At 35.2% G+C, this 25,520-nt stretch overlaps 1 protein-coding gene and 1 pseudogene across 4 annotated transcripts; one reads left to right on the top strand and one right to left on the bottom strand.

Moving 5' to 3' along the window:
• Nucleotides 1-8,443: 8,443 nt before the first annotated feature.
• LOC145795706 (protein FAR1-RELATED SEQUENCE 5 pseudogene) lies at nt 8,444-9,448 on the bottom strand (annotated as a pseudogene).
• Nucleotides 9,449-13,707: 4,259 nt separating this feature from the next.
• On the top strand, nt 13,708-24,982 carry ETFBETA (electron transfer flavoprotein beta). Of its 4 annotated transcripts, XR_003642658.2 has the most exons (7): nt 13,714-13,937; nt 14,043-14,327; nt 15,481-15,561; nt 15,937-16,031; nt 17,927-17,953; nt 22,875-23,000; nt 24,509-24,982. XR_003642658.2 is itself a non-coding variant. In XM_028245298.2 (6 exons), the coding sequence occupies exons 1-6, from the start codon at nt 13,869-13,871 to the stop codon at nt 24,573-24,575; spliced, it is 624 nt and encodes a 207-aa protein (XP_028101099.1). In that variant the 5' UTR covers nt 13,714-13,868; the 3' UTR covers nt 24,576-24,982. The 4 variants fall into 4 exon arrangements, 3 of the variants coding, with proteins under 3 accessions (XP_028101097.1, XP_028101099.1, XP_028101098.1); XM_028245298.2 differs by lacking the exon at nt 22,875-23,000; XM_028245297.2 differs by lacking the exon at nt 24,509-24,982 and having other exon boundaries at nt 22,875-23,155.
• Nucleotides 24,983-25,520: the final 538 nt, after the last annotated feature.

The raw sequence follows: 25,520 nt of genomic DNA, 5'->3' as shown, positions 1-25,520 counted from the left end.
GCGGAAAGGTCGGAAGTGGGGCTCAATATTGAGACGATGAGTAATGAAAGAGGGATCGATACCTGGCATGTCTGAATGGATCCAAGCGAAGACATCGTTGTGCTCGGTTAAGAGAGCTGTGAGATTAGCCTTGGCCTGAGAGGACAGTTGGCTGCCAATCCTGGTTGTTTTGGCTAAATCGGTAGGATCGATAGGCACTTCAACAAGTTCCCCCACTGGTTTCCCTCTAACTAACTCTTCCTCGTCTTTGACGTCGAGACCCTCGATAATCATAGCCTCCTTCATTTTGACCTCCTTTAGCGAAGCAACGTAACACTCTTTGGCCATCGTCTGCTCGACCCTCACTATGCCGACCCCGAGGTCGGTTGGGAATTTCATGGCTAGATGGTATGTGGAGTTGATAGCTTGGAAGACGTTGAGGACCATGCGTCCGAGGATGATGTTATAAGTAGAAGGACAGTCGACGATGAGGAAAATGAGTAGTTTGGTAGCCTGCCGTGGATATTCTCCGATGGTAATGGGAAGGTCGATGGAGCCTATGGAGGTCACCTGCTTGCCCGTGAAGCCGACTAACGGGGTTTAGAGGGGGGACAACTTTTCTTCTCCGACCTTAAGTTGGCGATAGGCATTCGGGAAGATGATGTCTGAAGAGTTGCCGTTGTCGACAAGGACCCGTCTGACTTTGTAGTTGGATAGGAGAGCGGAGATGATGAGGAGGTCTTTGTGGGGGTAACGGATGCCTGTGCAGTCGGCCTCTGTAAAGGTGATGGGTTCAGACCATTGCTTGGGGTGTTTGAAGGGGCGATCCAATGTCGTTGCTTCCTTATCGGAGCCTTGTCTGATTTTTCTAAGTTTGGCTCACTGGGCCGATCAAAATGGCCCTTCGCATGTGAGCCCGCCAACGATGACTCTGATCTCGCCGATTGGGGGTGCGGGATTGCCTTGTGCCTGGGGTTGTGGTGGGAGCCGATCATTGTCTCACTTAGGTTGTGTAGGTTGTCGGTGGGGTATGTCGGCGGTGGTCCCCTGGCGGGTTGGTCCTCGGCCGTTACTGGGGATGGGCTGCCATGAACCGACTGAGGCACCCCTAGCGTATCAAATCCTCTACCTGGTCTTTAAGGTTAACACATTCCTCAGTGTTGTGGCCGTGGTCTTGATGGAAACGGCAGTACTTGGATTGATCTCGCCGGTTGGAAAGAGATCGTGATGGTTGAGGCCATTATAAGTTGTAGTCTTGTTGAATTTGGTTCAAGACTTGTTCTATAGGGGAATTGAGAGGGGTGTATCGTTCGAACCGACCGAGTGGTCAGGTAGGTGCCGGTCGGTTGGCTCGAGCAAGTCGGTCAGTATATTGAGGGGGTTGATGTGTATATTAGGAGGATCTGGGTTCGGGTTCCTTTCTTTTGTCCTTAGGGGGTGGATTTTTAGGTGTGAAATCTTGGTGAGCTGCCAAAGAGTCTTCGGCATTCATAGATTTTTGGGCTTTGGAAAGGAGGGTGGCCATGGCAGTCAGAGGGTTTTTAGAAAAGGAGAAAAGGAAATCAAATGGTCGTAAACCAACCATGAAGGCTGTAAGGATGACCTTGTCATCGTTTTCCGCCACCTGTAGGGCCTCGGTGTTGAAACAGGTGACAAAGTTGCGTAGTGACTCCCTTTCCGTCTGCCGGATATTAAGTAGTTGAGTTGCCGGGCGTCGTTGGCGCTAGTGCTGAGCGCCAATGAAATGGCTCAGGAAGGAATCACTTAGATGTTGGAATGTAGAAACAGAGTTCGGCGGTAGCTGACTAAACCATAATCGAGCCGACCTTTTAAGCGTTACGGGGAAAGCCCGACACATGATTTCGTCAGGGAGAGCATGGAGGATCATGATGGTCCTATAGGTCTCCACATGGTCGACCAGGTCGGTTGTGCCATCGAAGGTGTCGATCGAGGGCATTTTGAACTTGGGGGGTAGGGGTTTGTCCCGGATGGAGTCAACAAATGGGGAGTTGGCTGTTGTGGAGGGTTTATTTTGTATGTTTTGCATGACTCCCTGAAACTGGAGTTTTATGGCTCGGAGTTCCACATCCCAAATAGGAACATTGTCCCTTCCAGAGTGTAATGGGGGCTGAACACTACTAGCCTCTCCTTTAGGGACAGGTGTTTGAATTAATGGATGTAAGCCCCGAGGTGGTGGGTTCATGTCTTGAGGTGGGGCTTGTAGACCCTTTAGGTTGGAAAGGTGGGCTTATTGGAAAGGATGGCTTGGGGTCTGTTTTGGATTGGGAGGGATATCTTGTGGTGGTAGAGGAGGTATAGGGAGATTTCACTAGAGTAAAGCGTTGATCAAGGCCTTATTTTGTTCGGCCAAGCGATTGATGCTGTTGGTGAGCTTTGTGAAGTACTGAGGTGAGTTATTTGGGTTGAGAGGCTCGGCTTGGGGGTCAGCGACATTGTGTTGAGAAGCCATGGATCTCGTTGTAACCATTCACCTCGATGGAAGGTAAGGAGAAATTATTGGGAATGGGTCTCTGACAACAATGAGCACAACTGTTAACCGGAGTGGCACTTTCCACAGACGGCACCAACTGATGATGTTATTGATCCAAGGGAGGGTGAGTTGGGCAAACCTATGCTTCCAACACCTTTTACCGGTCTCCGAGCTCGTTGGCGGTGCTTGCAAAAAGGTCCAACGGCGAATGGAAGTCCCCCAGTGGACCCTTTGACGATCAAGTTAGAACAGAAGAGATTGACTGTGTAGAGAGAGAGAGAGAAAAGAAGAAGGATGAACTTAACCTTTGATGTGTCTTGGGAACTTCCTTATATCCTTTGTCCATCATTTCCTTGTCCACTCGAACCTGTCGTGTTGGCTGAAAGTCTATACTATACCTTGAATTGTTCACGGTGAGGCTGCCTGTTCCGACGTGAAAGGGTTGTTGCATTTAATGCTGTGGGAGCCTCATTAATGACTGATGTGTGGTGCAATAACTCTGCAGAATCTTTGTCTGCTTACGTGGCTGGTTCCCTGCTGGACAAGTGTTTAGATGCCATTGGTTCCTGGTTCAACATTGGGTTCTCAAAGGTGTTGGGCTTTGGTATTTAAACCGTAAATTGGGCTCTAAGTCGAGGGCCAAAACCTTTTATGGGCCCACCGATGTCAGAAATAATTTACATAAAATCAAGAGAGACGAAACATTATATGCTATTTTCAAATCAAGAAAAATATTATATGATTTAAATTCAATCCAAATGTAATTGTTAAAAAGGCCTAACCAAGGGTTTGATATGGAGTGGATACCTCAAAAGTCATCTTTAAATGATGATATATGGCAGAGTTATTTAATTATATAACGATAAATCATAGATTTAAGATTTTAAAAATTACTTTTAACTGATTCTATATAATAAAATCACTTAACAGATAAATCATAAATTCGTCACATGTGAAAATTAGAATCACTGTATACAAATTGCCCAAATTTAAAAAATTCATCATATATGTGCTGAGGTGAGACATGTAGAATTCGGATCTTCGGTAGCCCTTTCCTACGGCCTTTCCTGCCGCGCATGAAAAACGACGTCGTTTTGACCAAATATATATATATATATTTTCTTTTTTCGTCACCTCTTATTTTTCAGCCCCTTTTGTTTGGTTGTGCCCTAGCCCCTTTGAGACGAACAAAGTAGAGCTGAACAGACGAACGCGAGGGTGAATCGAACGGGAGAGGCGACGAACGTGAGGGCGAATCGAACGGGAGAGGTGACGAATGTGAGGGCGAGAGATGAAGACAGAGAGACGAAGACAGAGAGGCGACGGACGAACACACATTTGGTTTGACTCTCTTCCCTTCTTCTGTGATTCATGCAAAGAGAGCTAATAATAAGAATAAGAACAATAATAGTGCAGCTAATAATAAGAATAAGAAGTAATGGGTAAAGAGTTTATGAGTAGTAGTGATAAGAAATGTTCTGTGCTGTATCAGATCTCTGGGCTTTGGATTTGAAGTCATGCAGATTATTATGTCATTTTGTGTAGATAGTGAACAAATCAAGATTTGCTTGGTTTGGGCATTTTATGTATGTTGACTTTAGTAGCCATGAGTTTGGAATTCTTAACAAAGGGAGGCTGTTTGTAGATTATTATGTCATTTTGTGTAGAAAGAAAACAATATATATATATATATATATATATGTGTGTGTGTGTGTGTTGCTATTCATTGCTTGAAAAACAGAGCTAACACACACACATATATATATATATATATATACAAAGCTTGAAAAACAGAGCTGAAGTATATATTCATAGTGCACCCCATTTCATGAACATTGCAAGATATATATACATATATATGATAAATCAAGAATAGTGATTCATCATATCTAATGATTGATTCATTGCTTGAAAAAAAAAATATCATTTTTTTCCTGAGTTTTGGTTCATCCATGGAAGTGTATTAAGTGTCAGTAGCAGTAATTACAATTCTGTTTCACAAAACAAGAAAACAAAAAAAATATATATATATATATATGTTGCTTGTTATTGCAAATGGTGTAGTGTGGTAGCTGATAGTTATACCTGCACTTCATTGCTGTACATAAGTTTCTCAATCATTGGCCTCGTTTGGGAAGTGGCTATTTTAGTAGGCTATTTTAGTTTTTGGCTATTTTAGTAGGCTAAAATTTTTGTGTTTGGGAAGATGATTGGATTTTTTTGTGGTTGGATGTGATATTTGTGAGAGAAAAAGTGAAATGATTATGGGTTTGATGTGATATTTTGTCTTATTAGCTATTTTAGTCTATTTTGTCTTTTTGTGAATTTTAGCCTAAATTGGACTATTTTTTTCTTCCCAAACACCCCTATTGTCTTCTGAGTCCATTGAACTAGCAATAATAACATATTAGGAATGCCTTCACCACTGTTGCATCCACAAACCCAAATATCAGGACACTAGTTAGGAAATATCTGTTTTTGTTGCATTTGCAGCAGAAAAACTTTGAACTAACCATTACCAGAACAGTTCAATATTCCATGAGAAATACCTGATTGCACTTGCAGGTACAATGCTGTAATTTTCCCCTATTTCTTCGTTTCTATAGTACAATTTAGTGTTTAACCCTTGTTCCTGATAACCTGCAATAGTCACGAAAACAACTGTAACGAGGTCCACCATAAATCAAATCATACTTGGAGAAAGGATGGTATATATATAAGATCCGAGTCAACCTCGTATTAAATTCTATTTGGACATCTTTGATTCATTGCTTCAAATTTTTTTTTTTTTTTTTTTCCTGAGTTTTGGTTCATCCATGGAAGTGTACGTATATGCTAGGGAGAGAATCACTGATTTGGGGATTTTAGTGAGCAACAAAATGTTTTGTTTGATCATTGAAGGTTGTCTTGGGATTTGTAATGAGCAAGAACAAGCTTGTGTTTCTTCATGGAAGTGATTTTTTGGATTAATTACATTATAAGAAAATGAAAAGAAAATAAAAAAGAAGCAATTTTGGTTTTTGTTAGAATGCATATAACCAAACCAAGGAAATCTTTTGTTTGTGAATACATAAGTTAGTTATCTACACTTGAAGTCCGAAAGAAAATTTCATGCATGTATGTCCATGGAAAGTTTGGTTAGATCTGTGTTGTATTTGAAATTGACTTTTGTGTTTACTTGTAATTAGGATTGACATGCTAACGAGTTCAAACAATGATGCTGGATTCTTTGAAAATAAAAGATGCAAATATGGGAAAAAAACAGGAGTGTACATATCAGAATCAAAGAAAAATCCAGGGAAGATGTATTTGAAGTGTGCAAATAAGGCTTGTGACTACTTTGCGTGGTGAGTGGCTCCTACTGGCAGTGGATCAAATATCCAAAAGAGCGGGTACAATTATGATTTTGCGAGAAACAATGAAGTTGTGAATATCTTGGAATGACTTGACGCAAACCAACGAGAACGACTTGAAGCTATCAAATTCATGATGCTCACAACCGTAGTGATGGTTGGTTTTACCATGCTAGTGGTTCTGCTCAAATGAACTTGTATTTCTACTTAGTGTAAACCACTACTTGTAGAACTTGTATTTAGTTTTGAAACTTTTATATGTTCATGTAAAATCCAAACTATGTTTAATTAATGAAGTTAAAGTTACTATGCTATGTCAATTATGTTAATTAATGAAATTGGGTGTTATGTATATGATGTATGAAGATTGATGTTATGAAAAGAAAGTGAATCTGATGTTATGTGAGCACAAAGTTAATATAATGTTGCATGATAGTTGATCACTCCTTTACACAGGGCATTGTACTGCAATTCTTCCATGGGTTTTAGCATGCTAAATCATAAAATGCCTAGCTTCTTCAAAGTAATCCTCAAAGAGGCATCTCAAAGCAAGCTTTCCAAATAACAAGTTATATGATCACTCCAACAACCTGTATCACCTCACCATGAGTCAACAAAATCAACTCCTAAACATTTCTCCATACTGAGACAAGCAAACATATAGGAAATGAAGGCAAAGCCTGGTTGTAGAAACAACAAAGAATTGAACCTGTGCCATAAGGAATTTAACCTGTCCAACTTCCTTAATCACCAACCACTATAAAATATTGACTAAAACAAACATTAATGTCATCCTCACAATAAAGGCATTCTAGATGACAACCATAATAACAACTTTATATATGCATACACAAAAAGAACATTGTTCCCAAACACTAAATATACATAAAAAAGATGTCCATGAAAAATGTCCAAATCCCGCGAAACATTAAATTTACATAAAAAAATATGTCCATCAAAAACATCCAAATCCCACCAAACATTAAAAATACATAAAAAATATGTCCATCCAAAAATATCCAAATCCCAATAAACATAAAAATACATAAAAAATATGTCCATAAAAAATATCCAAATCCCACCAAACATAAAAAAAAAATACACCAAAATACACCAATATAATAACATCATTGTTTGGTGCAAGCCTTCCAGGGATGTCTATTCCCATAACTGTCAGCAGGACTATATGAGGCTTGCGACAGTTGGATGATTACCCAAGGCGGAAGAAGGTTCAGATTGACCTTGAGAAGCAGGAAAAGAACCACCCTACATGCATCACAAATTAATAAATATCATGCTACTAGTTGCACACAATAGTAAATATTGCAAGATTAATACAAGGTTGTATAGAATAGTAAATATTACATGACTACAAATATTACCCATGGCGACAGGAGGCTCAGATTGACCTTCAGGAGTACAAAAACCATCACCCTGCAAACAACCAATTTATTTAATTCATGATTTTCCAAACACACATAACACAAAATTGATAACACATAACAATCACACATAACAAAATTAATTACCTGCTTAGATTGCATTCTTTTCTTCTTCGCAATAGATTTTTCCATCCCGTCCTTGATCCTCCTTCTTCCCTTACTAGTTGCTTGTCTTTTCTTCAGTCCCTTAGCTTGGATTGGACAATCTACTTCCTCACTCTGTGGGCATGTGTTAGTTAAGGAATTTCTCAATTCAGTGACCTCCACTTGACCACAAGTGTGCACACTTAATTTGTCTTCAACCATTACACTCAATGCTTCACCTTTTGCAAGTGACAAATGATAAGTTTCTTCACTTTCTGTGGCTCTGCTTGCTATTGCTCTAAACATGTTCATCAATGACCTATATCGATCGCATTGATGTAGTTTCACATCAGCCTTGACATCATACCCACGGCTATCCTTCACACTTTCAGCCCTTGCTTTCTTAGTCAATCGTTTCAAGATGTATTGTGCAGGAAGGTCTTTTGCATTCAATATTTCTCTAAGCACCTTCAAGCAATGTTGACACACTATGCCCTTCACTTCAAACTTCTTGCAACTACAACTCAAAAAACCATCTCTATGCATTATCACATTCTTATCTTTGTTTCCATCTACCACCGTTCGAATTGTGAATATGGTACTCTCACCATCATTAAGAGTGCCTACAATGGATGCTTCAATGGACTGCACGTACTCATTTTGGAATTCCTCAAAAATTGTTTTGGTGTAAATATCTGCCATTTACTTTAACATCAAAATTGGAATGGAAACCCTTGGCAATTTTTGGGACAAATTATATTCGGCTTCCAATTCACCCTCTCAAAGTGCATGAAAAATTTCATCAAGTTATGATCACAATTGAGATAATCCTTCAAACATGCATTGAATGATTCACTTAGTTGAGTAGCACTCATTTCAGCTGCCCAAGAATTCATAATATATGGTCATCCCCATTTGTCCTTCACACCAAACGTTTGCTTTAACCAATGATTGTTGTGTGCATCATACCTATCAAGCATTTGGTCCCATCATATTCTAAATTTTTCTTTATCATCAATTTCATGCATAAATTTTGCAAACACACCCTTCACCCCCACATCTCCAAAAAGAGAACTTACACGCTTCACAACATTTTACATCAAATGCCATGTGCAAAGTCGGTGGTCTGTATTAGGCATAATAATTGGAATGGCCTTAGCCATCGCAGCATCTTGATTTGTGAAAATAGTTTTTGGAGCTTTGTTTGACATTGCCTCCAAAAAAATCTGAAACAACCATGTGAATGATTCGGCAGTCTCATCATACATCAACGCTGCACCGAATATAACCGTTTCTCGATGATAATTAAATCCAACAAAGGTTCCAAAAGGTCTATGCTCATTATTTATTTTGTAAGTAGTGTCAAAGGTCACTACATCACCAAATTGAGCATAGTCCATTATCATTTGAGCATCAGCCCAAAATATATTAGTTATCTGCTCTTCACAATCTAATTGGACTGCATAATAAAAGGATGGATTTTCCATAGTTTTCTTACGAAAGTATTGCAACACACTACCCGCTTCTCCATATTCCAAATCCTTTTGTCTCTTCGATCTTAAATAATTTTTTTGGTCTAATTTGGTGAAGCCAAGTGATGCTCTTCCACCACATTCCCTACCCAATAGCTCATAAGCAGACCTAAGAGGAATTCCAGATTCTGAAGCCAATTCTACTTCAATTGCTTGGGTGGTAGATATTTTTCTTTGGGATGGCAACATATGAACACACTCTTGACGCACAAGGTCATGATTATGATGTTCAACAAAATCAATTACAACATATTTCCCTAAATTTCTATCTAACTTTATACTCAATCGGGCACCACAACCACATCGCACCTCTTGTCTCGGAAATTTTACTAGTGGATCTCGCTTGTCAATACCCCGAGTTCCCTCTTTATAACATACAAAAGTCCGTGAAGTTATTTCCTTAGTTTGTTTGTTCTTGTGTGCATACGACTTCATAATACTAAAGCCCATCTTTCCGCCATAGTTATTGTAAAAGTCATACGCAGCTTGTTCAGAGTCAAATGGCATGCCCAATTTTGGCTTCCAACCACAACTACCCAACTCATCAACAACATTATTTTCTTCCATTACTTACAATTGAGTACCATACAAATAATAAAATAAGCCGATTCCCAAAAACTACTGAGTAATTTATATAACATTTTCCTATACGTATAATATACCAGTGGAACTGATGAATGATATGAATAATTATATATATATATATATGCTTCAGCTCTGTTTTACTTTTCTTTTTCTTTTTCTTTTTTCTTTTTTTTTTTATTCGGTGGAGATTGGTTCTGTCATGCCTAACCAAGGCTACCCATTTATCTTATTACCTTTTTTTTTTTTTTTTTTCTGATTGTTATCTTTTGTAATGTTTGGTACTGGAAAACACACGATAAAGCTTTTCCAATCTTCCATGTCTAGCTTTTGCCCAAGTCAAAAGATTACTGTATTTTTAGTGGTGAAATTTTCAGCAAGATGATTCAAAAAACACTTCCAAGACCAATTTAGCAAGATGAAGCACAAGTCATATTTCTGTTATCTGGAATTCCTGGAATATTTGTGTTATCTGGAATTCCTGGGACGCATAGAGGGAGAGAGAGGGGGTTTGGAATTCCAGATAACACCAATTCCATTCTTTTGTAATGTTTGGTAGTGGAATATACCTTTTGCCCAAGTCATACAAACACATAACACAAATATTAAATCAAAGTTGGAATACACCATCACTGGGTCAAAAAATGAAGAACATAAAAAGTTGAAAAAATAACTGAACATAATTGAAAAATTAACTGAAAAAATTAACAGAATTGAAAAAATAACTGAAAAAATATTTGGGTCACCATCACAAATATTAAGATGAAAGCCACATAAAATTGAAGAACATAACAACAAAAAATGAATTTTTTTTTTTTTGTTGAAAAACCCAGAATTGATACTTGATATTATGAGCAGATAACTGAACAGAACACAACATCACTTGGGCATTTATATTTTTCTATAATCTTTTTTGACTTCTAGAAACATTTATAAAAAATTTCAGACAGATAGTCAGATATATATATATGTATATATCAGCTACAATAATCTGAAAAATATTAGCTACAGATATTCACTTATTTTACCTCCTCATGGCCGCAATCTCGCCTCGCCGTTGCGTCGCGTCCCTTCGCCATGGCAGTCTCCTCCCTCCACCATCCTTCGTCCTTCACCATGGCAGTCTCCTCCCTCTGCTCCTCCCTCCGCCATCCTTCGTCCTTCACCGTCGCGCCCCTCCACCATCTTTCGTTCGCCGTCGCCGTTGCCGTCGCGCCCTCCACCGTCACGCCCCTCTACCATCCTTCGTTCACTGTCGCCGTCGCGCCCCTGCCCATCTGTTTCATCTCTCAGCTCTCTCTCTCTCTCTCTTCGTCTACCGTCTCTGTCTTAGGGCTAAACAAAACAAAACACAGCGTTGAGTAGAGGAACATGATAAACAAGCGGGAATTTCAACTTTTGGGGAAAAATTAAAAAAAAAAAACAACTAACCAATTTTGGCAAGGACGGCAGAGAGGGTCGCAGGAAAGGGCTACCGAAGATCCAAATTCGAGACATGTAACTGTTCCACACACTAATTTCCGTACTCTAAATTATTATTATTCGGCCCAGCATTAATGTTTTTTTAAAGGGAGAGTTTCTTCCCAATTCATAAAAGTGGATTGAAGAGAACTGTTGGGCTTGCAAGATCCACGCGTGTCTCATTTTGATAATTTGAATCATTTAATATGTAGAGTTCGTTAAGTATTTCATCTCTACCAAACATTACATTAATCGGATATGAATAGTCTTTCAACCAGGTCATATTTTTTTCAATAATAAATAAAATTTTAAAATTAAATTGTTAACGAAAATATATTCTGATCAAATACCTATCAATGTCTTATCAATATAATTTTTTTTTTAAAATGAAATACTTGACTAACTCTATATATTAACGGTTCAAATGATTAAAACGAGGCATGTGATAAACTCCACCAACTGTGTTTGGTAACGTTTACGTTTTCAGTTTATATTTAAAAAAAATTTATAAACTGATTTTTGTTTATTTTTAGAAAAACATAAACTACAAACGCGTTTGGTAATTGACAAAATGTTTAAAAAAATTTAAAAATATAAAAAAGAGTGAGAAATGGCAAGTGGCGACTGAAGACGATGGTAGAAAGTGGTGACGGTGGGTGGGTGACGGTGGCGGGTGGTGGGTGGTAGCGAGTGGGTGGTGGCGGCGGTAGTGACGGGTGGTAAGTGGTGGTGGCAAGTGGGTGGCGAATGACGGGTGGTGGCGGGTGGATGGTAGTGGCGGGTAGTGGTGGCGGGTGGTGGGTGGTGGTGGCGGGTGGGTGGCGGATGACGGTTGGTGGTAGGTGGTAGCGGTGGTGGTGGTGGTGGTGGTGGTGGTGGTGGGTGGGTGGGTGGGTGACGGTGGCAGGTGGTGGGTGGTGGTGGCAAGTGGGTGGCGGATGGCGGGTGGGTGGATGGGTGACGGTGGAGGGTGGCGGGTGGTAGTGAGTGGGTGGTGGTGGTGGCGGGTGGTGGTGGCAGGTGGATGGCGGATGGCGGGTGATGGTGGTGGTGTTGGGTGGGTGGGTGACGGTGGCGGGTGGTAGCGAGTGGGTGGTGGTGGAAGATGGGTGACGGATGGGTGGTGGGTGATGGTAGTGGTGGTGGTGGCGGCGGCGGTGGCGGCAAGGGGTGGGTAGTGGTGGCGAGTGGGTGGCAGGTGGCGGGTGGTGGCTGGTGAGTGGTGGTGGCAGGTGGTGGTGGTGGGTGGGTGGTGGTGGCGGAAAACTGTGGTGGAAAATGGTAGCGGGTGGTGACTAGTATTGGGTGGTAAAAAAAATAAAAATTGAAAACTCAAAACGAAAATATAGGCTCTGTTTGGTAGAACTTTGTAACTATGATTTGAGAATATGAGTTGTATTTTGAGTTTGTGTGTTTTAGAATTATGATTTGAGTGTAGAAAATTTGTTTGGTTATGGTTTTTGAATAAAGTGTTGAATTGCGTTTTGAATTGAGTGTAGAATTGAGTTTTGAAAGTTTGATTTGACATGTGAAGTAAGAAAATTTGTTTGGTTATGAGTTTTGAAAAGAGTTTTCAAAACTTAATTCAAATTGCTATAACTCATAACAAAACACATTACTTTCACATTATTGAAAATTTTGATCAACACTCATAACCAAACTCTTTTTAAAATTCAATTAAAAAAATTTATTATTAACAAAAAATAACATTAATCAATTTTTTAATTGAAAATACTACAAAGGAAATAATTTTTTATCAAAATAAATATTCAAAAAATTTAAATCATAAATATTTAAATAATTTAAATAATCTAAAAAATTTAATAAGTAAAAAATTAAAATAAATATTCAAAAATTTTAAATCGTAAAAATTTAAATAATTTAAATATTCAAAAAATTAAAATAATTTAAAATTTTAATATTTTAAATTTAAAAACAACTTTACACTCAAATCGTAACCAAACACATAAAACAAAACTCAATTAAAAAATTATTTTTAAAACTCATAACCAAACATATAACTCGAAACTCCATGCTACTTTCACAATTCTACACTCAAATCGTAACCAAATACATAACAAAAAAATTAAAATATTTAAAAATATTTTTATAAAATAGAGTTTGAATTTATTTTTATAAAATATTTTAAAATTAAAAAAATTAAAATCGTAATATCTAAAAATTAAAATATTTAAAAATATTCAAAAAATTAAAAAATTAAAAAAATCGTAACATATTTAAATATTAAAATATTTAAAATCTTAACAAAATTAAAATATTTTTAAAATATTGATTTGAATGGAGTTTTGAAATGAGTTTTGAATTATGTGTTTGGTTATGAGTTTTGAAAAGTAATGATTATGTTTTGAATTGAGTTTTGAGAAATGAGTGTAGAATTATGATTTGAAAACCTTAAACAAACACCATACTCAAAAGTGAGTGTGGAACTAGATTTTGAAAACTCCACCAAACGGAGTCATATTTTTTATATTTTTATTTTTTGGCCAAATTTATAAATTGATACTACTAATTTATAAATAAAAAATTTTATCAAAAAATTTTTTATTTAAATTTTTAAAATTTTTATAAATATAAATAGAAAATTGAAAACGTAACGGCACATGGAGGAGTTTTTTTTTTTTTTTTAAAAAAAATAAATCAAAAATGCTAGAGGCCCCAAAAATTTTATCAAATGTCTCACATCCCACAATGTGGGTCCCATGTGGGTCCCACACCCATGTGAGACATTTGGTAAAACTTTTAGTAGAATATTTGAGATCTCTAGCATTACTCAAAATAAAAAAGAACAAAGCTGTGGAGCAGTCCCATACGTCTCTCACATCCCAACACTGATCTCTCTCTCTGCTCCTTCCATTTGTTCATCTTCCGAAACCCAGAACCACCGTGAAAGAACCAGAACAGAAACCAACAACCCAACACAACAATGAAGATAATGGTGGCGATAAAGCGAGTCATTGACTACGCCGTCAAGATCAGAGTCAAACCCGACAAGGTAAGCCCAAAATTTTCTCACATCCCAAACACCTACCTTCCCATATTCTCCCCAAAATCCCCAACTCTAACACTCTCAATTTCCACACTTTCAATTTCAAATCAGACAGGCGTTGAGACCACAAACGTGAAGATGTCGATGAACCCATTCTGCGAAATAGCTCTTGAAGAGGCGCTTCGAATCAGAGAGTTGGGTCTGGCCTCGGAGGTCATTGCTGTCAGCATGGGTCCTCAACAGTGCGTCGATACTCTCCGAACTGGACTCGCCATGGGAGCTGATAGGGGGATTCATGTCGATACCAGAGATACCCTTTTTCCGCTTTCAGTTGCGAAGCTTCTTAGAGCACTGATTGATGTTGAAAAGCCCCAACTTCTTATTCTTGGAAAACAGGTTCTTCATTGATTTGAAATCTCAAAATCAGAGTTTATATGTTTATATATAATTGGAATTCAGTCTATACACGTGATTTTGTATATATATAAATTGAGAATTTTTTTTTCTTTAATTAATTGAAGCATGGTGTTGTTTGTGGTTCTGGTTTGTAATTTGCTTAGGGTTGGACAAAAAGCTCCCTCTTTGTAGTCCTCCTTAGGTGCAATCAGCTGATAATCAGAAAACATAAATCAAAAAGCATATCTCCCCAGGTTCTCAATAATTAGTTTTCCAATTTATTTAAGCTACTTTTGTATAGAACTATAGGCCTGTTTGGTGCAACTTATAGGACTGCTTGTATATATATATTGAAATTTTGTGCTAGAATGTTTGGTGCAGCTGATTATTGACAAGTGGGGGAAGAGGTGCTTTTAGGTTCTGCATTCTGATTATAAGCTCAGTTTGCAAGAAGCTGCACCAAATAGGCCCATATCTTATGCTTACAAGCTAATAATTATAAGTAGAAGTTGCACTAAACAAAGATTTTGGCATAGATTTTTTCATAAAAAAGAAGTTGTTATAAGCATCCACGATAAGATGCACGTGCACCAAACAGTTGTATTATTGACTTGTTTCCAAGATCTTTGTAGACGGAGCCAATCATTAGTTCCCACCCATGGGTTGAATAGGATCTGAAACATAAATCAGTTAATAGAAGAATAGAAAAAGATTTTATTGTATCGCTTAAGTTATATACGAATTTTTAAGCCCAAGGGTTAAGAATAACAAGTTTTTGGTTACCCATAATAGATGACCACTTAGAATAATGAAACAAATTATATTTGTCGAGAAGTGCAAAATCATATTTATACAATCCTCATTGGATATCTTGAATAATAGGATAATTTCTTTGTGGATTCCTATACGAAGCTTTTGTAGATGTGTCTCCAACTATTCCTTGATCATTTGTTCCAATAGGTGGAGTTCCTCTAATTCTATGAATTTTTCTATAATATTCTTTCCTTGAATATCATTCAAATAAGTTTTGGATTGCCTAGTGTTTGGGATACGTGCATTGATTTCTTTACATCTATGATTTGAAAAATATGTTACAAAAATATTTGTTATTGAAAATGGATTATTATTTTCTGACTTGGAGACTCATCCGTAGGCCATTGATGATGATTGCAATCAAACTGGCCAAATGTTGGCAGGGCTTCTTAACTGGCCACAAGGGACCTTTGCTTCCAAGGTAAACTGCATTATGCACAAAGTTATTTTTATTTTGTTTCATTTTCTAGTTACAGCATACAAGATAAGTTATGTGTACAAATTAGTGACTTTTTCTATAACGAATTTTTCAAACTGTCGCTGAAAATTGAAAATTAGTAACGTTTTTTGTGACGATTTTTTTAAACTGTCGCTAAAATTTATAATTAGTGACAGTTTTTTGGTGACAATTTTTAAATTGTCGCTAAAAATTAAAAATTAGTGACGTTTTTTTAATAGTGTTTGATGAAAAATGTCATTAATTCTCAATTATCTATGGTTTTTATTTTATTTTGTTCTTCAAAAACATTTGAACTGTATGATTTTTTTCTCTGTTACTTATTGATGCTTTTATTAGGTTGTGCTTGACAAACAAAAACAAATAATAACAGTGGACAGGGAGGTAGATGGTGGCCTGGAGACCTTGTGCTTAGACTTGCCTGCAATTATCACGTAGTTTCTGATCCCTTGTTCTTCTCCCTCTGCTTAGACTTGCCTGCAATAATATCTATGATTTTTTTCTCTGATTTTTTTTTTTTTTTTTTTTTTTTTTTTTTTTTTTTTTTTGTGAAATTGCTGGGCTGTACATGGTTTACCTTTCTGAAGTGAACATCAGAAGCCCTGGAAATTCTTTTTCTTCTCTTCTTTGTAATCATGCAAACTAGAATACTAATTGAATACTTAATACTTATACTTTGAAGCTATATGCGTCTTGTTGATTGACAAACAAAGGAACACATAAGTGAAAGAATTATCCATTGTTCATTTGGTGTAGGAACTCATTCACAAAAGTTGCACATTTAACTTGTACGGAGTTCAATTTTCACACAAATATTTTTAATTCTCGGAATGCTAAGATAGTCTAGAAATATATATGTCGTAATTCATACATTCTCTTTTTTTACTCTGCTGTGTGTGCACGCATGCATGTTATAGCACTGGAACACTTTTCCATCTATGTAGCAAGATTGAAAATTGTGAAGTTTTTTGTTCTTTCTCTTTTTGCTGTTTTCCATGGATTGTTTCCGCTAGTTAACAAATATAACAGAAGTATGAAATCCTATAACTAATCCATGGAAAACTATGGAAGACAATCTCAATCACACTTCCTAAAGTATAGTTTGTAAAACTAATTACTAAAATAAATAAAGGAATATTTATGTGTGTTTGATCTCATAAATCTCTTATTATATGTTGTTGGGCAGGACATTTTGAGTTAGAGGATCCTGAGGTTTGGTAGTTTAATTTCACATTATGTTACAAGGTGTTGAGGATAAGGTTTCATGGTAAAATATTTGATGAGTGAGGTTGTCTTCCAAGGGTTCTTTAATTGCATGGTCATCGACTTTTGAGGCAATTCTAATGGTAGATAATTATGGGAAAACAGGTAATATGCTGCTTAATTGGTGTTGTATGTTGTAGGAGCATAAGAGCTATAACTGCAGTGCTTCCTTTTCTCACTCTTTAGCATACAATGGTTGATGAGTAAGTTATTTTTGTGAGATCGGAACATTGGTAGGGTGGATGTGTTAGGATATGGCTGGTAGGAGCTATAGGCTGTGGCTTTATGTCTAATTTGTGCATTAGTAAGGAACGTGATGGGAGGATGCTTGAAGAAGAGTAAATTTGATCGACAAACTAAAGCATTTTTGGTTGTTAGTTCATAAATGTATTCATTGTTAGGATTCACGTTTTTTTCTTATCCAACTCTTGTATAAAGTTTCTTAGATCTTAGCTTTTTGAGGGACTAGTTTTTGTTAGCCTTCTATGGAAACCCACGGAACTTTGTTACCCATGGAGAACTCCTACGGTTTGTTCTAGAAAGTTTTGAAACTAACAATATACTATTGGCTCAACACAGCTTAAGAAAACATAAATAGAACTAACCAAGCTTACTAACGTAAAGTCCATATAGATGCAGACTGAGAATCCTGTGCATTGGTTTGAAAAGGTACCCGATCATGTGACCATACTTATTTAGATAAAGACCTGGGTATCTTTAGCAGTCAAATTTCTGAGTGAGATACGCATACTAAAGAACTTAAATAATTTGTTTTAAAATAGGGGGCCATTAGTTCAGTGGTTAAAACTCGGCCTATTAGCCTTTAGGTTGTGGGTTCAAACCTACATTGCGCAAACTATGTCAAAGGTTGGGTTTATACCCAATCTACCTCTCCTAGACCCCCAACCAATGGAAACTAAAGTGAGCGTTCTTTTAATGTTAGTAAATTTTTTTTTTCTTTTTCACGAGGTAGCATATATGTCTGTCCGTTTGTCTCTGTGTTCATTATTTACTTGACCTAATTTCTTTGGAGATTGATTACTGATGGACTATGTTTTTCATGCAGTACTGATCTGAGACTAAACCAGCCAAGGTATGCAACACTCCCCAACATAATGAAAGCAAAATCTAAGGTCATTAAAAAATTTACTCCGGAGGAGTTGAATGTGAAAATCAAATCCGACTTGGAGATTGTTCAAGTTACTGAACCGCCTAAGAGAAAAGCAGGGCTTATCGTTTCTTCTGTGGACGAGTTGGTTGACAAGCTTAAAAATGAAGCTCGTGTCATATGATTTTATGCTTGAATCTCGCTACTTATCAATTTTGTTCAATGAAATGTTAAATGGCTGCAATTGAAATTTGTAGCCTTGCAAGTATATGACCGATCATATACTTGAGGACAAAGATCTGTCGGAATAGGTTAAGCAGAAAATGAAGGACTTGGACAAAATGGTTTGATATCTTTTGTCAAAATATCGCTTTTCTTAAAGCTGATTTCAAAGACGGGAGTGAAGTGAAGGGAGAAGATTGAAAATTAGTTACTTTTTTTTTTTATGCGTGTCCGTTCATTTCTCTGAACTGGTACTAGGTTGGTGCCCCCCTGGCACCCTTTTTAATAAATTTTACCTACCAAATAAAAAAAGAAAAGAGAAGCATATGACTGATCGATATATAAAATTTTACATAAAGCTTTCTAATTATTTCACCGTGGACATCTTTCTTACCGTGATTTTGATATGAGAATTTTGTGAAATTGATTGGTTTGACATGTTTGTGTGTTGAAAACTCTGAGATCATTGGGGTAAATACATGTGAATCTTATGGCCTTGTTTGGATTGTGTTTCTCAAAAAATTTTGGAAAAAATTCTCTACAAATAAGTTTTTAAAAGTAATCAAACCAAACAAATTTTTCTAAATTTTTTTTCCAAAACTTGTTTGATCTACAAGTTTTCCAATCAAATCTCTCTCTCATACACATCAAATTAATCACTTTTTTTAAAACTCTCTCTCAAAATAATTTTTCAAAACATCTTTTAAAAAAAAATCAAACTAAATAAATTTTTGTACTTTTTATCTCAAAACATGTTTCTTAAATATAAACTAAACAAGCCTTAAGTTTTTCTTGGGTTACCAATGTGATCTTGTTCGAATTCATTATGACCCAAGAAAATGATTCTTTTTGGAATGCCATTGTGAATTACAAAGCCAACCCTAATTGCCCCTGGCCCTGTTTGATTCCAGATATAAAGGGTGAGATTGGAGCTGATCAAAAAAAAAAAAAAGGGTGAGATTGGATATTATATCCTGTGGGGTCTACATATCCTATGTTTGTAATTTTTTTTTAAAGAAAATATAATATACTATGAGATTGTATATCCCGCAAAATTAGAGGATATATAATATTATCATTCCCCCATTATATCAAGCAATTATATTTCCACACATTATTTATACTCTGTGAACATCTTTCTTAGTATACATACTTAATGAATTTGTTTATCTTTTGTTTTACTCATTCTACACACAAAATGTTCCAAATATGTCCATAACATATAATGTGTATAAAAATTCCAACACATTATGTACACACACCACATAAAACATGAACTCCCACCACACCTGTAAGCCTAAGTCAAAACCTAAATCGTGCCCAACACACATGACATTTTTTTGGCACACTCGAGCAATTTTTTGACCATATTTACTAAGGTATGCAAAGAAAAAAATTTAAATCAATAATTTTTTATATTATTTTACTATTATTCTTTAAAAACTAATATTCTGTTTAGTTTTAAGTTTTCAAAAATATTTTTGTTAATTTTAAAATCTTTTTTTTTTTTACTTTTAGTAAACTTTTTACATATTTAATCAACCTTTTACTTTTAGAATCACTGTAAAAAGTAAATTATTTGCCAAAAATCTTTAAAAAAATAATAAATACAAAAAAAATATGTATTGAATTTTTCTATTTCTATATGCTTTTTAAGTGTATCTAAATTGAGTGAATACAAAAAATAATAATTAGAATATTAAAAATGTTCACTAACACAAAAGAATACGGATTGAAATTTTTAAAAATTATTTTTCAAAACTCAAATACCAAACTGAGTGTAAGTTATTGTTATACTATTTTCATTATTCATTCCATATTAATTGGCAACGAGATGGAAATAATTTGGTACTGATTATCCAAATACATTAAACAAATTTAATAATCAACAACTGAATCAAACAATAGTTTTTGATTCTGTACTTTCGAACCAAATATAAATTTTTGACATATAACTATTTTTTAAGTTGGTTTTCGAATATATGAAATATTTTCAAAAGTTATTTTCCGTATAGGTGCAATATTTTCAAAACTGGTTTTTAGAATGATAATTGCAACAATGAAAAAAAAAATTACTTTCGAACCAAAAAACTCACCTATTCATTGCCTAATTTTTTAATAGCAATAATTTTTTTTCTACATCTAAACATTCATTATTTTGTAAATCCTCCATCGTACAAATCAATAATAACGGTGTGGTGTAATGGAACAATGTCATAAGCATCAGATAAGGAGTGAAAATTTGAGTCATATCAGTCAAATCTATGTGAAACAATGAAGGAATAGTAAAGTGAACAATGATCAATGGAGAAAGTGAGAAAGAAAAAAAAAATTAAAAAGAAAGTCTGATGTGTGTATTTTTTGAAAAGAAAGTGTGTTTTGAGAATTTTCATATAAAAGATGTGTAGTAAAAAAAATTAGTTTTAAGGATTGATGTGTGTATTGATATCCATATTGGTCATTTTATTTAGTGCAAAATTATAAGAAAAAGCTAATTCATTAAGTGTGTGCATAGAGAGTAAATGATGTGTGGAAATAGAATTACCCCATTATATCATATCCCTTGGTTGGGATATGATTTAAAAAGTCTAATTTACCCACTTATCTATCCAAAAAAATATAATTTAATATAATATAATATAATATTTGAATTTAATATAATATAATTATTGAATTTAATTTAATATAGTATAATATAATTTAATATAAATTTTGAATTTAATATAATATTATTTAATTTAAAATTTGAATATAATATAATATAATATTATTGAATTTAATTTAATATAATATAATATTATTTAATTTAATTTAATTTAATATAAATTTTGAATTTAATATAATATAATATTATTGAATATAATATAATATAATTTAATATAAATTTTGAATTTAATTTAATATAATAAAATATAATATTATGAGGGCAATTTTGAAAATTACTTGTTTATATCCCACAATATAGGGAACTTCTATTTGCACACACCCATTGCACTCTATACACATATTTTTCAGTAAATAATTAGTTCGGAAGTAGTATTTCGAAAATAAACAATTGGTTCGAAAGTAGAATTCTAAATTTTTTTTATTTTTTCGACATTCAACTTCCGAATGTGTTTATTTGAATTGTGTATGATGCCTATAATAGTAATTTCCCTTGGAAATAAAATTATAATAAAAATAATTATTAAGTGTGTGCAAAGAATGAAATGGGGATGTGCAAATAGAAGCTCCCCACAATATATTTTATAAAACAAACATGGATAATATATATCCAGTCTTATATATCAAGTCAACAAACATAAATTGAAAGATATATTATCTAATATATATATTCTATTCATTATATATCCTGATTAAATTTCACATCATAATATACCTTCTATTTTATATTCAGTAACACAGACAGGGCCAAAGGTAATTGGGTCAACAACTAGTCAGATAACCTTGCCAACTGCTATTGAAACTTGGTCATATTTTGTCTGCATTCTACCATTGTCCTGTTCCATATGTTGTGCACGTCATGAAGTGTTGGTTAGTCTTTGTGATTGCAGAGACTTAACAATCACATTAACTACACAAACATAAATAGTGGGATTCTATTTGACGTGTCTGTGCTGATCAGAGTTGAGAAGAGTTGCGTGCAAGAAATTAGTGGTTTTGGGACATGATCAAATGGTCCCCCTTAGGAGGGTTGTGATTGGAAGGGATAGGGTTCATAATTTTGTGTTGTGGCATAGAAAACTGCAAAGGGAGCTTGGCATTTATAATTGGTTTGAAATAGGGACATGCAGTGCTTCTAAGCCACCTAATAATTTTTCGTTATTAGTCCGTAATGTATTAATGTATTATTTCATCAACGGTGGGATTTTTCTGTGAGAGTGTGTTTGGGACTTTATCTTGATTAGTCCTTGGATACAAGTATGGATATTACACTTCTGAGATTTGAGTCTGATATAGGAGTTGGACTTTTGTCAACTGAAACAATTCATGTTTAGAGGCACACGGTTAAAAAATAGTGTTAGAATTTTGACTTTTTATAGAATCGCAGCAAAATTACAAAATATGCCAAAATTACATCGACAGTGTAGTTCTAATTTAGCAACATAATTTCTTTGATTTCAAAGGAAAAAAGGTTTAAAAGCTTAGTTCTATAATCAAATTATACTTGTCAATATGAATGGCTTGTGAAAATTCTTATTCAATTAGATAATTAAGGTATCTTGTGGTTCCTAAATCAACAACACTGTTGGGGACCCCCCAGTGGGGGGTGATCCCCAGCGCCTAGGGGTCACCCCCACTAGGGGTCTCAATCATTATGCCTAAATCAATGTGTGTTTTTTATTGCATTATCTAGTGCATTTAAATATAAAAATGACAGGCCCGAAGACAGAGCATGAGCTTCTCTCTAGAGATTTTTTACGGTGTTCGAGCGATATTTTAGTAGCTTCTTTTATATTTTTAAAATATAGATCTATATTTATAGAGTATAGATCTACACTTCTAAAATTTAAATTTGAGCTTTTTATGTCTAGAATAAGAGTTTTGAGTGTTTTCTCTCTCGATTTTGATATAGATTTTTAGATTTTTGATATCTATAATGATTATCCCTTTTCTCAACCCTTCTCCCATATCATTGTGGGTGTTCTTTCTCTTTACCTCTAACTTCTGGTGATGTTCGAAGTACAGCGACGACAATGGCAAAATTGGATAGTGGCAATGGGAACGACGTCGACGGCGACAACAAGTGTTGATGCAAATCTTTCTTGGTTTGATGTAGATCTAACTTTTCAAACCACATCTATGAGAAGTTCAGTGATTTTTCCTTACTTATAGCTGATTTTTTGGCGGATTTGTTTTTGTTGTTTGGTTGCTTGTTTGACCCTTTAGGGTCTTGTTATTTTTCTTTTTAATTTGTATGTTGTCTGTTTAATTTTAATCTAATTGCTTTTCATGTTCTCAATATATATATATATATATTTATAAATGACCAAAATGCAATCATAATTTTTCAATAATTAAATTAATTCTTATTTTTCAATAATTATTTATTCAGTTGTTAGCAAAAATTCGAGTTAGGCTCAATCGACTGTGATTGATCGACAGGCTTTAACCAATTTTAATAAACACAAAAAGATCAGACTTTGTGGTTGAGTTCTACGCCTTAAATAGATTAAGAACTTCCCTGGAGGTAATTGAATAAAGAATAAATGGAACAGAACATAATATGTATTAATTCGAATAAATTGTCATTTGCCACAAGTTACAAGAACTTAAACAAGAACAAAAAAATTTTGAATAAATACAGCAGCCAATAGAAAGAAGAGACATGGGGGTTTGAAAAGCTACTTGTTTAATCTACTCTTAAAATAGCTAATTTAGAACTACTCATAAATAACTCTGCACGAGTATGTTTGATGGTTGATGATTGATTCATCTTTGTATCTCTCTTGACCTATTTATACGCTCAGCCACATGTGAGAAAGAGATAACCTAAGCTCACGATTTCCTCAACAAGTTTATGATTTTCTTAACATTGTCCATGACAGGAACCATTTTGCAAATTTGGTGCTTGATTTGATCTTGCCTCATTGATCGCAACAACTAACTTTCAAATTGTTGCGATTGCTAACTTTCTGGCACTCCATTTAACATCTCATCATGTCACGTCCCTAACACATCTGTCATATCACATTAGCATGCCCGTTGACAGAAATAATAATAATAAAAACAAATATAGTCAATGTTATTCTTTGAAAATAGTTTATGATTTTAATCGACAAATCATAATCGAACTTGGCAATAATTAATAAGTCACAATCGACGGAAAAATAAAATGTGGTGCAAACACTAGTATAAAATAAAAAAACAAATATATAAGCCCTAATATAGAAAAAGATAATGCTATAGTACACACGAGTAATGCTATAGACTCAAAAATTCTATCAAAATTTTTAGCCCTAATATAAAAAAAAACAAATATATAAGCCCTAATATAGAAAAAGATAATGCTATAGTATACATGAGTAATGCTGCAGACCCCAAAAGTTCTACCAAAATTTTTATCAAATGTCTTACATGGGTGGATCCCATGTGAGTCTCACACCTATTTGAGACATTTGGTAAAAATTTTGATAGAACTTTTGGGACCTCTAGCATTTTTGTAGTACACACTCTACCATATGTAAGTTATGATATTTATGGGTTTGATTATTGATGTCGGCTGGAAGGAACTACATTGAGGCTACTTAAATTATATTTTTAGTCTTTCAATTTTGTTTATTTGGTGGAGATGATGTGTTTCGTGCACTTGTACAGATTTGGCAAGAAATATGCAAATTCAATCAAAAAGGGCGCGAAAGTAGATCCTCCATACGAGAAGTGAAAAATTCGAGCCAGCCAAACCACTGCACGTGCGGCCAAGCTTTATCGCACGTGCGGCCCACCACCGCTCGAGCGGCCCACTTGGGGTTGCGTGCATGAAATTTTAAGGCTCTTCTGCTGGGAATAAAAGGAAAAAGAGGAGACTGAAAGAGGGTTCAAAAATTATTCTAAGAAAAGGAAGGCTAGGGTTTTGAAGAGGTGATTTTTCCTTAAGCTTCAAAGAGAACTTTCATGGGGGCTTCCACCTCTTCCATCTCTTTCCACTCCTCCAATAGTGGCTAGGTTCTTCTTTTCTAGGGTTTTGATGAAACCCTAGCCATGTAATAGGATTTTTCATAAACTTTGATTGTGAATCGGTTTGAATCAATGTATGGATGATTTAGAAGTTTTTAATAATTGTTCCTTTCATCTCTTCAAGTATTTTACTATCTGTGATTGTCTAATGCTTTTCATACATTAGTTTTCTTTGTGTTTGTGTTCAAAGTACAAGACGAGTCATGCTACGAGAGACGGGCTGTGTTGCTACCATAGTTTAGAGCAAATGCTTTGTCACGACCCAGACCCATCGTTATAAGTTTAGTGTTATGACCGGCCAGCAATCTGTGATTACCGAAGGCCTGACTGAACTAAGCAAATAAACGGGGCTAGCGGAAGCTATTACATAGAAAGACAAAATGTCCAATGAGCTGTGAATTTACATGAGACAAAAGATATTGCTATATACATATATATACACATGCATAAGTACATCATGCATTCTCAAGTTTGTCAAAAAACAATAAAAAGAGAAAAGTCATTCCCATCGAAACAAAAATAATGTCAGTGATGGCTGATCAAAATACATGTGTGAGCTACAAAATGGTGCACACTGGCCACCTCAAAACTTGGGTAGATGGGAGCCTTGCGGTGAGGCACAGAAGTTAGCTTGACAAAATCAAGGCAAGGT

This window comes from Camellia sinensis, chromosome 7, assembly GCF_055761805.1.
Source record: "Camellia sinensis isolate YWXY chromosome 7, ASM5576180v1, whole genome shotgun sequence".
NCBI lineage: Eukaryota > Viridiplantae > Streptophyta > Magnoliopsida > Ericales > Theaceae > Camellia > Camellia sinensis.
Note: the sequence above shows the minus strand (reverse complement) of the source record. Positions and strands in the feature narration are given on the sequence as shown.